General features: G+C 39.4%; 1 protein-coding gene across 3 annotated transcripts; it reads left to right on the forward strand.

The window, feature by feature from the left end:
• Positions 1 to 2959: 2959 nt before the first annotated feature.
• On the forward strand, positions 2960 to 13680 carry znf330 (zinc finger protein 330). 3 transcript variants are annotated; one of them, XM_049572274.1, is made up of 10 exons: positions 2960 to 3015; positions 3386 to 3597; positions 3691 to 3710; positions 3812 to 3882; positions 6052 to 6128; positions 7332 to 7458; positions 7578 to 7682; positions 7853 to 7899; positions 11337 to 11454; positions 13118 to 13680. In XM_049572274.1, the coding sequence occupies exons 2-10, from the start codon at positions 3478 to 3480 to the stop codon at positions 13390 to 13392; spliced, it is 960 nt and encodes a 319-aa protein (XP_049428231.1). In that variant the 5' UTR covers positions 2960 to 3015; positions 3386 to 3477; the 3' UTR covers positions 13393 to 13680. The 3 variants fall into 3 exon arrangements, with proteins under 3 accessions (XP_049428231.1, XP_049428232.1, XP_049428230.1); XM_049572275.1 differs by having other exon boundaries at positions 2964 to 3015; positions 3389 to 3597; XM_049572273.1 differs by lacking the exon at positions 2960 to 3015 and adding an exon at positions 3032 to 3163.
• Positions 13681 to 15015: the final 1335 nt, after the last annotated feature.

Genomic DNA, 15015 nt, shown 5'->3' on the forward strand with positions numbered 1-15015 from the left:
GTGTGTGTGTGTGTGCGTGTGTTGTTGTTGTTCACAGTCAGCTGTTTACCGTCCTCGCTCAGGATTGGCTCGCCACTCATGAGCACGTGACCTAGGCGGGGACAAGGAGCCTGTGACGCCCCGTGGCATGTGGAGAAACTAAAACAGTCATATGTCATGTAATCCACTGGCAAAGAAATACATCCATATGAAACTGACAGTTTCAACTATGACCTGTTTTGCTGTATTGATGCATTTTGTCATTAATTATAGATTTAAAATATGTGACACAACTGAAGGAAACGATGGATTTGTTTGTTTATTTGAGCCTCAAAAGCAAGTAAGATATATTTTGATTGATTTGATTTGATTTCTTTATTTAAGTGTCATGCTTCAAAGAAGCCCAGCCCTTATGGGCTTATAAGACACTTTATCTCAAAAACAGAAACAATGATCAAACATACAAGTTGGAAACAACCAAGATACAAAACAAATGTACAATAGTAGAATGTAAATACAACAGTCCTCATGATTAGGACAGTGACCCCTAATCTAGTCCATTGATATATCTCACTTAAAGAGCAAGGATTGCCTTCTATTCCAGGCTTTGAAAATAAAATTAGCAGTCTTAAAAACCTCAGTCTTAAATAACCACTCCAACTTCTGGCCATCATCCGCCCAAAATAAATCAGCTTTTTGTTTTTGCATTTCATCAAACAAGGGAACCCTTAAATCCTCGTACTGTGAACAATAAAACATAAAATTAAATTCATTTTCAACCTCTTTCAGATCACAGACATTACATATCCTATTGTCATCAGGTACCGCAGTGAACCGCCTCACTTCAATAGCGAGGGGTAGAATACCAGCTCTCAGCTGAGCACACAGTGACCTCTGGCTTCTGGTTAGAAAGGAAGTAACGTAGGGTTCAGGGCCAAAACTCTGCTTCATTTGAACATATGATCTAATATACTTAATGATATACTTGTAATTTTATTGGGCAAATTTAGGCGACATCAGTGGAGCCTGGAGTGAGCCACCCAAATGACAGACTTTTGCAGAGTTCATTTATTGGAAATCCAAAACTGATACATAAAAGTTAAACATGAATTTAATTTAAATGATAATACATCTAATTAGGGATGTGTTAGTGTTATTATGTTTTTAAATGATGAATTAGTTGTTGTACTTAAAAATCAAACTGCAAATTGAATTTGAAAGGTTTTCAATTTGTGTTACTCTATTTACTTGTGTTTTGTTTCATCCATCTGACTATTCATGTCTGTTTAAATGTGTCTTGTCTTCTATAGTGAAAAAACAAACAACCATCCATTCTGCATGACAAATTTGATGCAACATCTTTTGAAATCTTAAAGCTTGATCAGCCTTCTAAAGAAGTTGTCTAAGATGTCTGTATGCTGAAGTGAAATTTGTTCAGTGTCTTTAAAATAACTATAATATCTTATCACAGAGCTGCTTTCCTCACTGTGTTGCTTTGCACAGTATCAATAACACAGCTTATCTAGGCCGAGTGTAAGATGTGAAGTTATTTAATAGGGAAAATGGAAAGTCTAGAAAGCTGAATCTTCACATACAGATGTCTTATCTTACTATATAATGATGAAAAATCTGTCTGGGTGTGTGTCTGTTCCATGTTTTTATCCTCACTGACTTGGTCAATAGATGTGAAATTTGGCACAGTGGTAGAGGGTCATGGAGGATGCGAATGAAGCAATATTACACCAATTGGCCAAAGGGGTGCGCTATAGCAACCAATTGAAATTGGAAACTTTGAATGGGCATATCTTATACCCCGTATGTCAGAGAGACATGAAACTTTGCACAGAGATGCCTCTCCTCATGAGGAACAAATAACTTCCGGTTATATAGATTTTCTGCCATTCTGAATCTTTTGAAAAACACTTAAAATCGATCTCTTCCTAGGAAGTTTGAGCGATCTGCATGAAACTCGGTGAACATAATCTAGGGACCAATATCTAAAGTTCCCTCTTGGCAAAAGTTGGAAAACTTACTAAAACTGAGCTTCTATAAGGCAATGAATATTGCAGAGGGCGTGGCTCATCACATAAAGGTGTATAACATCTCAAGGGTTTCACCGATCACCACGCAACTTTGTAGGCATATGACCACACATAATCTGAGGGGACCCCTCCATTATTGACCCCATCAAACAAAATGGGGACGCTAGACCCTATGACCTGTATCCCAAACACACACCATGTGAACTGTACGTGGGCAACTGTGCACTCAATGGGTATGGATTAGTGTTCATTAATTAACTGAATTGTAAATACAGCAACAAAAATATACTAATGAGGTATGACTTGTACCTGCAAACATGGCAGCACAAAAGGTGTTTTTATTAAGGTTTTATTACTGATCTATATATTATTTTATTAATTTTATTATAGTTTTAACTCATCATATCATATCTTCAGCTGTTTATTCTATACATAATGTCTTCTATTGTCAGCACTTGCACCCAGTAACATGCGGCTTGTGTGTTTATACAATTAATGATTCATGATGATTCATCTTAGCATATTTATATTTATCATTTTTAGACTATATATTCCATATATTTGCATTACACACAAAAACACAGATACACATATGGATACAGAAAATAGGTAAAAAGCATAAGAATAAAAACATAGAGCAGTGAGCTATTACTACAGTAGATATACTTAGGATTGTAGTGCAAATTTTTGGTTGACAGTGCAGTAATTGCAATGAGAAGTAATAAAGTAATTAATTGTAATCTATTTATCAACAATTAAACTGGTCATTAGTGATGGGAACACTTTCAGAGTTGCATAAAGTTGTAACCCAGACACCATCATCTAAAATGTAGACAGTTTCAATTTTTGGGTGACCCAGGAATGCAGAAGCTACATGAGGGCAAACTTTACTGTATCTAGAAGACACGGAACCAAAAGTAGGAACGAAAAGCACGGCTGTGTGTTTCAGCCCGGACAGATTTTCAAACCGGACCCGCAAGAAGTCATCATATCGGTGAGAAAATGTGTAAATCAGAGGCTTTCATTGAAGATGACATTTAGATTTAACACTCGGGACCATACATGTAGCTGATTTACAGCCTAAATATTGAACATAAACGGAAATAACTGAAGTTAATTTCATTTATTCACCATGATGCGATGTACGTGTCACTTTAATAACTGTCACTGCAACAGCTAGTCAACGTTAACAAAAACGTTATAAACTAATTCATTACCGTTGTTTTGTGTCCTCATAGTGTGTCTCTAACCGATTAAACTCTGTGTTTGTCTGTATTAAGAACATAAGTCATATAAAACACTTTAAATAACTTAGTTTTCCTCAGTTGGTCACATGTAAACTAGCTAACTTTACCTCTCCGCAGCAGCACTAAGCTAAGTAACGTCCCGTGATTGCCGTTGAAGCAGCCGTTAAAGCAGCCGTTAGCTCCGAGGAGACCAGCCTGGTGAAGCAGAGATGCCCAAAAAGAAAACCGGTGCCCGTAAAAAGGCAGAGAGCCGGAAAGAGCGAGAGAAACAGAGCCGAGCCAACCGGGATGTTGTCGATGTGGCCAAACACCCCTGTAACGCCAACATGGTATGTAGCTAACACAGGATGGCAACACTTAAAGTACCATATCTGAACCTACTGTTTCTGATGTTGCTACTTTATTGTCTTCTGTTTCTGTAGGAATGTGACAAGTGTCAGAGGTAAGCGACTTTGTTATATTAAATATCATGTATTAAGGTGTAATTATGACTTGTCAAACAGCTAACAAACACTTTTTTCTCCTTGTAATGTCACCTGGTAGGAAACAGAAGAACAGAGCTTTCTGCTACTTCTGTAATGCAGTGCAGAAGCTGCCTGTCTGCGCTCAGTGTGGTGAGTAAACTGCACAGACATGTGGTGTATTCGTATGTCTGCAATAACAAGTATTGTTGCTAGTTATTTTGGTAACACTTAGTTTATAAAGTCCACCTACAGAGAGTTTATAGAAAGCAGTATTTCTCAAATGTTGTGCCATGATGACAATCCATGTGTGCTGTGGGATTTTGGGATAAACACACATTATTATTGCAATATTCAACTGGGCCTATACAAAAAGTTATAAATGAATTTTTTAGAATGTATCAGTATGTTGTGTGCACCCATTTCCTAATAAAGAGGCAAACTCTAGCTAGAATATGTAATTTAACTGAATTCAATTTAAAAATCCTATAGATATATATTTGTGCCATTTGCACGTGGGAATTATAAGTGTGTGACACATCAAAAGCCCTGGCTGGCAGCCAGCATGCAGGATGATAACAATAGAAGGAGACAGCAATGAGTGGGACAGTGGATCATTTAATTGTATGGAGCAAATTACAACAAAGCACCAGTGAAGACGACCTACCACTGAAAGAAAAGAGAAAGAGTAGAGTAGACAGTATCATGAAAGCTACCTGTCTTAGTTTTTCTTATTTTATTGTCTTATGTCGTGATAAGAGTGATAAAACAAGTTACAGAAGCTATTGTGCACAGATATAAATACAGGTGTGCCTTGAGATTGTGGCTCGCCCTTTGGTGTGCCTAGTTAACCTTGAACTACTCACTCAACCTTGAGTGAGTAGTTATTCTGAGAATATGTAGGTATGTTCATTAGTTGTCACACTTTAGATAATCTCTTTAACAAATACAGAATAAAGTGAACCAGTTGAATTGTTGAATCTTAACTAATAAGATGCTGAAATGTCACAAATACTCCATAAACTATCTGTAGGACTATCTAAATAAAGTGTTCCCATCATGTTAAATCATTGGCTCCCAGCTGTCCCAGCCACAGGGTCCAGATTTCACCTAAGTCATTATTTCAAGGTCCACAGAGTTTAATACATTCAGCGTATTACTTTGCTGTCTCTGTCAATTAGCTGTCCATTAGTCACTCACTCTACAGCAGGAAATGTACTTCAAAATAAAAGCTCTGTGCCAGAAATTCACTGTACTTCAAAATAAAGAGTGTTTACAAACTTGACACCTTCACTAATTACTTGTGGTCCAGTCAGAAGGGACCAGCAACCCACTTTTGGACTGTGACCCACTGGCTGGGACAGCTGGGAACCACTGTTTAGTCCTTCTCTCAAATCTTATTTTCATCCCTTTCCTGTGTGTGGCTCTGTGCACCACGCCCATTATCCCTACTGAAGACATAAATCTTGAGAAACAGATCATGAACATTGTAATTACTTACACAGGAGTATAGAGCATTTGTTGGGGACTGTTTTTAGCCATGGATTTGTGGCCTTATTAGTTACTATATACAGTACCATCAGGATGATTTACACAGGGTCAACTCGTGTCATAATGAAGGAACATGTCACCCAGTGCAACAGTGTGCTTTCCTGATGTGATTTTAATAGTTTTTGAACAACAATGGAGGTGTATGGCGCAGGAGATTAAGATGCAGGTCTATCAGTCTTTAACTGCACAGACGTTAAATGAAAGCAGGATCACTTCGTTGGTCAAGGGTCAAATCTGGTGCAGCAGAGGTCGGGATATCTTGATTTTTAGTCCTGAGCACCAGGTTAGGTTTAAAAATTGCTTTATCCTTCACATACCATAATGCATCCTAACTTAGTCTTTTTTAGCCCCTCCTGTCCACACCTCCAGAATGTAGTGCAGTCTTTTTGTTTTAAATATGAAGCCTCAAGCCCAGGCTGAGATAACCCTAACAATGTCATCAGGAGGGTGTTAGAGCCACAGAACACATTATACAACTGTTCACAGGCTGAGTTGTATTAACCATGACAAGTAAGCTGATCCTCATGTCAAATCAGTGGAGTTCACCTTTAAAGCCACTGCATGTTGAAAATATTCTACTTTGGTGCCCTGAGTGGTGGTATCTAAAAAAAGACACTTTTACAGACAGCTGTGCATTCCAATTATATGGAAGCTTTTACCATCAACAACAATTGCAAAAATGCTGAAAACACATCAGAATTTGTCACATAGTGGCATTAAAATGGGTTTTGACACCTTAATAATCTTTATGCTTTATGCTTGTGATGTCAGGCAAAACCAAGTGCATGAAGTCATCAGACTGTGTTGTCAAACATCCTGGGATCCACAGCACTGGGATGGCCATGGTGGTAAGTTAACATCATTTCTGAATTAATGTCATCACACTAGAAGAATACCTCTTTATTATCAATCTTATGGGGACATTTGATTGTTGAAACAATGTAAGAGTTAGCACAGTACAATAGTTATTGGCTGTATTTTTTTAAAAACAGTGTTTGTCTGCTAATTATGTGTGGGGTTAATTTAGTTCAGGCTAGTATTTGCAAGTAGAGTCAACAAACTACGTGCCCTCCAATGTCATACCGATCTGGTAGCTTTGTTTGATAGTGGCAGATACAAGGTACAATGAGCAAACATCACGGGAATGAGATTGTGCAAGTTATATGTGCAAACAGCAACACTATCAGGATTGTAAATGTGTGCAAACAGTATTGGGCACTGACGTACATAATAACATGTATAAAACTGTTCACCACTAGAGAGGAAGTGCTCATTATCACTCTTTGCCACTTGTGCACTTTGCTGTATAGTGCAAGTACAATCAGAACCTAATAATTATGGCCATAGTAATTACCATCAATGATGTGGAGGAAATAGATAGTAGTGTAACAGAATGATGATGTAAACGAAGTTCAATGTACAAGTGATAAATGACAGCCTAATGCTCACTTCTCGGTGAGAGCTACTTAATAATTTACAAAGCATGTGTTATAACAGGGTTTAAAATAGCCTGCGATGCAGTTAATTACTTGTTATTTAAGGTCAGTTTGTAATAGTGTGTAGCGACCAGCGTCAGAATTCATTAATGTTTCCCAGAGTTAACACCCACAATCAACCAATAATCCAATCCCAACTCTCCAAAAACTCCTGCCGTCTGAACCCCACCTCCAGAAAACCTACTAGTGTGTCTCAAACATGCTGGTGTGGGAATGGTTTACCTACTGTTACAATATGAGCGATGCTGAACGAGACTTTAAAAAATATCAATATTCAATACCATCGTTGATGCCAGGGAGAACAATTGACATGTAGGGCATGCAATTTAAAATGTTCGTTAAAAGATGAATGTAACAATGCTATATAACATGACTCTCAGAGAGAGGGTGAGAACGAGTGTACCGATGCTGCCGATAATAAATACTAAAACTGTTTCAAATATTCAGAATCAATATGTATCTACTGATGTTTTTAACAGTACTAGTTAATGTGTAAATATTTTTACAGTGGTCTCAGAGAGATAATTCATGTCAAGCTTTTTTCTTGTCCACAAGGGGGCAGTATGTGACTTCTGTGAAGCTTGGGTGTGCCATGGCAGGAAATGTTTGAGCACTCATGCCTGCGTGTGTCCTCTGACTGATGCAGACTGCATCGAGTGTGAACGCAGTGTCTGGGATCATGGTAAGACACCCCCCTCCCCCACCACCCTCACCCCTCACCCCCATTTGTTTGAAATTCACCCTGTCACATCAGCGTCACACCAAAGCTCAAACCCCTGGCTATTTTAACTTCATGAATAGGAGGGCGAATCTTCCGTTGTTCCTTTTGTCAAAACTTCTTGTGTGAGGATGATCAGTTTGAGCACCAGGCAAGCTGCCAAGTCCTCCAGGCGGAGACATACAAATGTGAGTCATTTGCTTTTCCTTTCACAATGTGATTTTGGCTCTTTGTAGTTAATGGGGAAAGTGAAGTGTATCTTCTCCATTGCAGAGAATAATATCTAGAGGGTATGTGTGCAGAAGAGGGAATGTGGTTGTTTACTCTTTGTTTAACCTTTTCTCGCGTTCCATTTTAGGTGTTTCCTGTAATAGACTGGGGCAACACTCCTGCCTGCGCTGTAAGGTGAGGGAAACATCTATCCAAACTTTACAACACACAGTGGAGGGACTTAATTCTGTCCGAAGTTTTAGGCTGCACAAAGCATTTTTTATGTAAAACTATACCCATCTTATCAGCTCACATCACAAACTGTTTCCACAACCCACATCTCCTAACTGATAAGAGAGTCAAATTGAATTCTCTATTTCGTTTGCTTTTAATCTGTTTGTATCAATATGCCTGGCACGTGGGCAACGAGGAAACAAAACTTAGGAATGAAATGGAAAACTTTTCACTAAATAGCAGCAAGAGAGCGCTCCAATCAGATAAAACTGGATTCACCAAATGAGGCTCGAGCTGCTGCCAGAAGATAATTTTTCCTTCATTAAAGCAGGCTGCAGTGCATCGATGTCAGACCACACGATCTCTAATCTGTTAAAACAAGTTGGCTGTCACTAGCGTTAAAAGGTTTACCACTAGGCAATGTAGTGTCACAGCTTTATCTACAAAATGCACAAGTGGTTTGGTAGCTTATGATATTACAATTTGGCACGGCAGTGTCACTGATACAGCACATTTCACTACAGGTAAACGCAACATGCTTTACATAAAATGCTAACAAGAATTAACATGTAATGAGGAATACAATTGATTAAACGCAGGAACATGCAGCAATAAGGAAAGAAAACAGAAAACCATCAACCAGACACAAAAACACACACACACACACACACACACACACTGTAACTACAGTAAACACAGAATCCACCGTAGCAAAGACACACACAGCTGACTTTATTCTAACTCTGTCTTGAAAAAATATTCACATGCCAATATGTATGTTTAAAGTTATTGATGGGTGTGATCTGTCCTCCTGTTCACACTGATAGAGAGGAACCTCTTCTTAAACTTCTGTATTTCAGCCTGGATCCAATCACCCTAAGTGACTAATGAGATAACAGTTTTTGAAGTCCAGTATTGAGGGAGAGGGCTGCAGCTGCAGTGTAATCCCCACAGGCAGTTGTGCACTGTCAATGTACTGCCACTAAAGTGCTTGTTTTTGCCACTGCAGGCTCAGATTGTTATTATAAGTGTCTGACAACATGACAGAAAGGACCCTGCAAAGAAATTAACGTTTTTCTGTCTCATGAGAGGTGACTTGTTGCAGGAAAAACAACGCTGGAAATGTTAGTGAGAGTTGGAGAGAGGAGTGCCAGGAAGAGTTTGTTGTGTTAGAGTACAGAAAGACGAGCTTAATGTCAGACAGTTAAGGTCAGGTTAGAAGCAAAAAAAACGTTTACTTACATTGAACCTTGGTTGGGGCAATGTGACAAGAGCAGAGTGACCTGAAGCAAACATTGTGTGATATTGGGCCAGAACGAGCTGTAGTAGAAAGCCACGTATTAAGATAAAATAATGCAAGTGCCAGAAATGGCAGGTAATTAAACCCATACATACCTATGCACATGGAAAGTTAGGTATGATAGTTGTCTGAGTATAAGAATGTTTAGTGAACTGTTCTGTGTTGTCTCACTGTTGCGGCATTTGAAGTTGTAAGCTTAAAAAAACCCAAGCATGGGTAATAGGGTACTAGTTCAATAATACAGGAGGTTTTTTTTCCATAATACTACTACACTGTGAGTCCTCAGCTAGTGTGAGTTGGAGTTAGCTAAATCTGGTGAGTTTCTCTGTCTGGTGTCATTGTCCTGTAAGAAAACCACATGTGAGTACAGGAAGTATCTGAGCAAGTGTTTACTTGGACATGAATAGCCTGCCCATGAAGCTTATCCTGGTGATAACAGTATTCAGGATATGGTATTTATGTGCTCGGACACAAACGGGCTACTTTAAAGACTCGTTCATGAACGGGTTATTCATGTCCATGTTATGCACTCAGTGTGGGGAAACACAAAGAGGGAATTTTGTACTGAAAAGACATTCTCTTTCACTTTGGAAAAGTTCCCACTGTTGATGTCTCATGTGAGATTCAGCAGGACCTGAGCAGGGGCGAAAATCCCATTTCCTAGTTTGGGGGGACAATAAACAGTAACATTTTAGAGAATAATTCCAGCGGGGGACAAGGAAAAAAAGTTGTAGTCTGTCTTTTATACAGCATCTTTTACCGCAATTTGACGCTTTAATCTTCTCTCTGTCTCTCCAACAGGCAGAGTGAATGTCTGTAATAACTAAACTAAAACTAAAACTAAACATTTCCTGCAATTAAACTGGTAAACTGGTTTATAAACAGTGTGCTGTGAGATCTGCCACTGCGCACCTCGCGCGTAATGACCGCTTCTCGTCTGCACGTCTTTGATGTTTGCCTCACTGACAGGTGGAGAGCCTACAGACAGGTACCCATACGAGCAGCTCCACCACAACCGTGCGTAATAGTCGCGCGTAATGACGGCTCCTCGTTTGCACGTCTTTCGTGTTTGTCTCACTGACAGGTGGAGAGCCTACAGACAGGTACCCATACGAGCCGCTCTGCCACAACCGTGCGTAATAGTCGCGCGTAATGACCGTTCCTTGTCAGTTAGACTGCATGTCATTCATGTTTGTCTCACTGACAGGTGGAGAGCCCACAGACAGGTACCCATTGCTCTGCCACTGACTGCTCTTGTCCTGTCCTCTCCCTCTTCTTTCTCTCCTGTCCTCTCTGACTATCACTAAACTCTGAGCTTAATCATTAGCTTTTAGCTTAGCAGCACTCGTAATTGAGTAGGCTTTTGAACAATGCAGAAGAAATGTTGCAGACAGTTTATATTATCAGCCTGGGCCTGGGGCTTGTTGTAACAGTAAATGGGATGTGTTGTAACTTGTGTAAGTTAAACTGTGTCTGTGTGAGTGAACATCTTACCCTGCGATGCGCGATGTGGGCAGCGGTTCCAGCCACACGCTGCTACTGCTGCCAAGCAGCCCCGCCCGTTGGAAAGAGTGTGGGATATACCACTGCTAGGAATGGGAGGGAGGGACTAAATCTTTTAAGATTTAAATAGCACATTATTGCGCGATTATAATGAGCACTGCTTACATTGTGCTTTCAATACATACTACTGCATTGTTCAAAAATTATTAATTGTGTCTCAAATTATTCTAGGGGGGTACAGCTTTACTGGAGGGGGAGTTCCCCCTGTACCTCTCGGGATATCCGCCCCTGGACCTGAGCGTGCATTTTTGCACGCAACGAACAGTGGATTTTGTCCCTTGTTTTTTACTGGGGACTCACGTTAGGAAGGGATTTTCCACAGCAAGTGTGGACAAAAGATGTCTGAGCTTTTCATTTGAAGCCAGTAGATCAGCCCCAACAGTTACATAAGAACAGCCTGTTTCTTTAAATAGATGTGGGTGATTGACGTGACTTGTCAAAACGAGCCCGAATGGTAGTTGGATTTCATTTTTATATTTGCACTATATGTCAAAATAACGTGTGCGCCGCTAACATTTCCACTGTGTTCTTTCAGGCCTGTTACTGTGATGATCACGCCAAGAGTAAGGTCTTCAAACAGGAGAAAGGCAAAGCTCCACCCTGCCCCAAGTGTGGTCACGAGACCCAGGAGACCAAAGACCTCAGCATGTCCAGTGAGTTTCAAGTTGTTTTTTTCCACGAACGGAAGTTGCAGCAGCCTCCACTTCCCTGCTGAGTCTTGATCTCAAAAACGAAACAGAAAGAGTGAGAAAGCGGGGACATTTATAAAGAAATGAGCCTTTATTTCCTGTAAAATCTTGAAATAAGACACTTGTTTGACCCCTCTGAGACAGCAAACAGATCATTCTCTGGTTCCTGTTTTTTCAATTTTTTTACCTTTTTATTCAACTTTTACTTGCACTTTTTGTGATATTGACACATTTAATACACTGTTTATGAGAGAGGTGCATCTGACCAAGCGGCTCTTTGGACAGATGACTCCTGTGTGACTACTTTAAATTCAACAACATTGCAGTGTAACCAAAATGTAATGTTATGTCATTGATTTATTGAGCTTGGTCCTTGACCATGGAGAAAAAAAATTGTAAAGTTTCCCCTGCAAGATTTCCTCGGGGGTGCTTTCATTGCAGACCAGATCAATTGACTATGTAAAACAGATGTGTGGTGCAGTGGGCAGCATGCAGTTTGTTGGCTGATGGCAGCCTGTACATGTGCTATAGGTACTGAGTGTGTCGGATTGTGAATAGGGCCAGCTCTGTATGGAGTCTTCATATCTTTTAACGGCAGATACCGCATGTATATAAGACAAATTTCCTTCGGGATATTGAAGTCCATCTTATGTTATCTTAATCATATCTGTCTACATTAGGTCCACAACTAAGGATTATTTTCACTGTTGATTATTTTCTTGATTAATCAATCAGTTGTTTGGTCTATAAGATGTCAGATAATGGTGAAGAATGTTGATCAGCGTTTCCCAAAGCCCGAGATGACGTCCTCAAATGTCTTGTTTAGTCCACAACCCAAAGATAAACAGCCTATTGTCATAAAGGAGGGCATTAACCGTAAAATATTCACATTTAAAAAGCTGAAATCAGAAAATTTTGACTTTTTTTCTTGAGACATTTTCTTGGTAAGAGTAGACAATGCCCATACACTGTCCTATTATTTGCTACGCACTTTATTTGATTTTTATTTGATTTTAAATAAAGTTTATTGCAAGTAGTAGGACAGTGTGTGATAATTCTTCTCTTACTTATGGACTTTTTTTTTCTTAAAAAAAAGACTCAAACTGATTAATCGATTGTCAAATTAGTCAGGGATTGATTTAAAAGTTGACAACTGATCAATTAATCGTTGCAACTCTGGTCGATGTTACTTTCAATTACTATATGTTTTTATACAAAATATTATAATGTGTTTAGATTTTTCTCGTGTCGTACATAACAAGGAAATTCGGTGTTCCCAGCTACCCAAATAAGAAACATGTAAGACAAGGGTTAAAAATCTTTGTTAATCATGCAGTGGAGGAAATATTTTATTTCTGGAAACCAGTTTTAAAGCAGTGGTAAACAGTGGTTGAGCAGTGAGCAGGTATTTACTGTATATCTCAGGAAAACAGATGCTTAGCTTTGTGACGTGAATGCTATGGTAATACATGAGAGGCACTAACTGGGGCTAGTGAAGTAAATTTAAACTGCAATTAATCTGTAAAACATTAACGTGGTTTTTAAAATATTACCCTACTTTATTTGTCGCTTCACCATTAAAGCAAATGAAACCAGAGCTAATGTCACGTCTGTGTCTTCTCTGCAGCTCGCACGTTGAAATTCGGCCGACAAGCCGGTGGCGACGACGACTACTATTACGACGGAGCGTCAGGGTACGACTCCTACTGGAAGAACATGGCATCCGGAGGCGGCCAACAAGACGGAGACGATGATGACTATGAGGAAGATGAGGATGATGATGATGAGGAGGAGGATGATGATGAGGAAGAGGAAGATGATGATGACGAGGAGGAAGAAGAAGGGGAAGAGGAAAAGGCTGCTGATGCCATGGCTGGTCTTAAAGTGGACGGGGCTGCCTGAGCTGAGACAGAGACTGGACAGCTCGGTCCTATAGATCCAGATGAGCTGCAGCAGATGTTCAGTTGTTACAGTGAAGGAATCAACAGAGACAAACATGACGAATCCAAGAAACACAGTTGGCACTAGTACTGAAACCATATCTACATTTTTGTATCAATCCCTTACTCTGAGAAATGTTTCTTACAAAACCCACTCACACTGCTGCACAAGAACGAGAAGATTAGTAGAAATTGACTGACTGAAAATTAAGCAAACAAGACTAAATAAATATTAAGATTTTGTCACTCATCCTGAGAGAAGTCTTGTTTTCTGCTTTGGTGTTACATTCCACTTGGATTGTGAAAGGAGGCCCCGGGGCCAGAATGAACTGTTGACTCCTTTAATTAGGAACATGCACCATGCACATTTGGCACGATGAATGACATGATGAATAGCTCTGAATACTACAATACCCATGAGCCTTTGCCACGGTAGCACCAGAGAACAAGCCAGTCTTTAGCTGAGTCACAGCTGTAGCTTGCTGTTGTGAACAAAAATGGCATTTATTTGTTTATAGATCAGTGACACTGTGTTACCATTAATATGTGAAGAAAACTTTATTTTTCTTGTGTGTCTCCACAGCTGGTGATCACATCTAACAGCATCAGCACTATATCAAAACATGTTACAAACTCACACACAGCTCGTGCAGTCAAGTCTTGTCTATCCAGTCGTATGCTCTGCACTTCCCAAACACATGCACATGCACCTTGTGAATTAAAACCGAACTGAAAGTGAAACTTATCTTTGCCCTCTTTAAAACCAGACTCCCATACTAAGGGTTTTTCGCCTTGTACTTTCCAAACACGTACATGTGTTCGGAAAGTACAGAGCATATGAGTGGATACTTGAGATATGGAATATACTGCAAGAGTTGTGTGTTTTGATATAGTTTTCCCGCTGCTAAACCAGGTACTGGATCAACCAGTTCAATTCAATTCAATTCAATTCAATTCAATTCAATTCAATTCAATTCAATTCAATTCAATTCAATGCCATTATTGTCATTGCACAGCAGTACAATGACACACTATGGGTAAAAAAAGGAGAATATATTATGCAGTAATAAATAAATTAATAAGTAATATAAATCAGTGCAGTTTGATAAGAGCAGCAGTACAGAATTAATCGCACATCTGGCCCAGCCAAGGAGCATACACAGTATGCACTATTGCATATTAGATGAGTTAATTATCTTATTTATTAATCAGTAACTTTGCTGATTTCATGGAGGCATGCTATAAAAAAGTCTTCACAAATACAGGGTAACACGGCACGGCTAACTGATTAACAAAAGTGGTCATTTGGTGAGTGAACTTTGGCCATCGTATATAGATCTTTTAGGAGCACATAACAGAATTTTAAGTTCCCTTATCTGATGATTGTTACAGAAATGGATGCTGGGAGGCAGTGTTAAATTCTTTGCTTGTGTTATTTGTGTTTACAGGCTTGTACTGGTGATGTTTTCTAATATCTAATGCAGTTGTTAATCTTTTTCACTGATGTTGCGAGTATATGAACTCTGGGTGCCTGAAATAACCCGTCCCACTTCACAACTCTGTAATGCATAAAGCTTTTGAAGGA

Source organism: Epinephelus fuscoguttatus, linkage group LG3, assembly GCF_011397635.1.
Source record: "Epinephelus fuscoguttatus linkage group LG3, E.fuscoguttatus.final_Chr_v1".
NCBI classification, from domain to species: domain Eukaryota; kingdom Metazoa; phylum Chordata; class Actinopteri; order Perciformes; family Serranidae; genus Epinephelus; species Epinephelus fuscoguttatus.